Genomic DNA, 2,419 nt, shown 5'->3' with positions numbered 1-2,419 from the left:
CTTTCTTTTTTCTTTCCATAATGTTGTAATATGTTTATATATTCTATGAATGCATTGTGTCTTTTTTGTCTCCTAAAAAATTCTTAAACAAAAAAAAAGTGCAAAGAACCATGGGGAAGTTAAAGAGGGAATTGCATTGTGATGGGCCATCCGTAGTCTCGACTCCAATTGTAACTTATCTGCATAGTTGCATTGTTATGGTCTGTCACTAGTAGTAACTTCTGCTGTATTGAACGTGTGGCAATTACTTGTGGTGTAGTGTCCTGTGTGGTAATGACTTGTAAATCCTCAGTGCACCATATTGGGTAAGACAATATGGTCACACAAAAAATTGCCACTGAAGAATCACAAGTTCACGACCAGCACGACCCCAGCAAAGGCTGTGAATATAACAATTGTGAGTCAGTCAAGTGTGATTTTTTCATCATCAAGGAACTCATTAAATTCATGTTCTCCTTTATCAAGAATAATATTAGCTTTCTTTAAGCCGTGCACACACCACTACACATCAAACTTTCCTCGGACAGGGAAACAGGTACATCACTGCCACAGGAGTGCAACAGTCCTATATATTTAAATTCAGTGCATCATTGGTGCAGTAGGTACAGTGGCACCAGTACCCAGGGATATAAGTGGCTTACTACACCCTAAACCTACTTATACTTTACTAGCCAGCAAGGCTCATCTTCCAATTTTACTATTTTATTTTCAAATTATTCTTAAGTAGAGCCTCCAGAGTCTTCTTGTGGAAGGTAGACTTGCTTGCAACTCAGGGCAAGTATTCTACCCTACTTTGAGAGTAGTAGGGCGGCAGAAAGCGGGTAGCACTGTTGTATGAGTGGGTGGCGCCTGTGGTAAAAGTGGCCTCTTGAGAAATATTTTGAGCACCTTCATTTATTTTAATTTTTTTTAAATTAGGCCCTCAGTATTAGGTGGGTTTAGAAAGTTTGTTGATTGGTTTATTACATGGTAGATGGTTTGCGATTGATAAGCGAAATGCCTATTGTAATATACGGCTTAGCACCTGGTTTCTGGGATACAATTAATTCATAATTGTGTTGGAATCTTGAACCTAGTGACTGCTGTCTGTCATTTCCCCAATAAGTCTCCCCTAGATGTTAAATGCTTTCTGGATAATTGTGTAACAAATAAGGGTGATTACTGTTTATGTAGCAGCTTTCTGAAGGCTTGTTTAACCTCTTTATTTCGTAAAGTATAGATTAGGGGGTTTAGCAGGGGTGTTATCACAGTATAAAGTATGGCTACCACTTTATCCTGCGAAAAGGAATGCTGGCCTGCGGGTCTCATGTACATAAACATGACCGAGCCGAAGAACAAACACACCACAATCAGGTGCGAGACACAAGTGGAGAAGGCTTTCTGCCGCCCCATAGCAGATGGCATCCTTACAATGGTACATATTATATACACATATGATACCAGGACGGTCGAGAGGCATATAATGTTCAGCACAGTGTCAGCGACAAAGAAGGTTATCTCTGTGATATAGTCACGTTTGCAAGAGAGGGCCACGAAGGGGCCCCGGTCGCAAAGAAAATGGTTGATGACGTTTGGGCCACAAAATGGCAGCCGTGATATCAAAATGATTGGGGCTATGAACCAGAGGAATGATGCCATCCAGCAGGAATATATCAGCAGCTGACATACTCGAATGCTCATGAATTTATGATAATGTAAAGGTTTGCATATAGCCAGGCATCTGTCGTATGCCATAATTGCAAGGAGGATAGTCTCGGTGGTGCCCAGGGAGAACAGGAAGTAGAACTGGATGAAGCAGCCAAGAAATGAGATTCTTTTCACCTCCTGCAAAAAACCAACCAGCATGTTGGGTATGGTGGATGTTGTGTACCAGATCTCCAAGAAAGAAAAGTTTCTGAGCAAGAAGTACATTGGTTTGTGCAGACGAACATCGGCATTGATGACGACAATTATGGCAACATTTCCAGCAAGGGTTAGCAGGTAGACTATAAGAAATAAACAGAAGAGGCCATTTTGCACTCCCTGATGGCTGGAGAATGCCTGGAAGATGAAACCTGTCACAGTGCTCTGGTTATCCATGACCTCCACACCTGATCTTAGTCTGCAATCTGAAACAAATAAAAAAACGGTTTAAATGGCACCTACTGTAGAAAAAACATTTAGAAGTACAAAGATTCATCCAAGGACTTTTTTCCATTATAGTTTTCATTACCCCTCTTCATCTTGTCTCCTAAGCTATCTGCATCATTGAAGTAAAACATTACGTCTGCAAAGAGAAGGTAGCTGTGTAGCAAACCATTCTTTCAGAAGTGCTCTGGTCTTAGGTTTGCATCCCAGAATAGCCGACTCAGTCTTTCTAACGTATGGGACTGATAAAAGAAAGTAGCCTAATAAAAACCTATATTATAGAAAAACATAT

At 40.6% G+C, this 2,419-nt stretch overlaps 1 protein-coding gene across 1 annotated transcript; it reads right to left on the bottom strand.

Annotated features, from left to right (window-relative positions):
- Window positions 1–1,158: 1,158 nt before the first annotated feature.
- LOC147716847 (olfactory receptor 11H4-like) lies at window positions 1,159–2,079 on the bottom strand. Its single transcript, XM_086919802.1, has one exon. The coding sequence runs from the start codon at window positions 2,077–2,079 to the stop codon at window positions 1,159–1,161; it is 921 nt and encodes a 306-aa protein (XP_086775928.1).
- Window positions 2,080–2,419: the final 340 nt, after the last annotated feature.

This window comes from Lissotriton vulgaris, chromosome 5, assembly GCF_964263255.1.
Source record: "Lissotriton vulgaris chromosome 5, aLisVul1.2, whole genome shotgun sequence".
NCBI lineage: Eukaryota > Metazoa > Chordata > Amphibia > Caudata > Salamandridae > Lissotriton > Lissotriton vulgaris.
This window is presented reverse-complemented; position numbering and strand designations above follow the sequence as displayed.

Bases quoted from the DNA above. Each gene is read 5' to 3' on its own strand.
- LOC147716847 (XM_086919802.1), bottom strand. From the start codon at position 2,079: ATGGATAACCAGAGCACTGTGACAGGTTTCATCTTCCAGGCATTCTCC.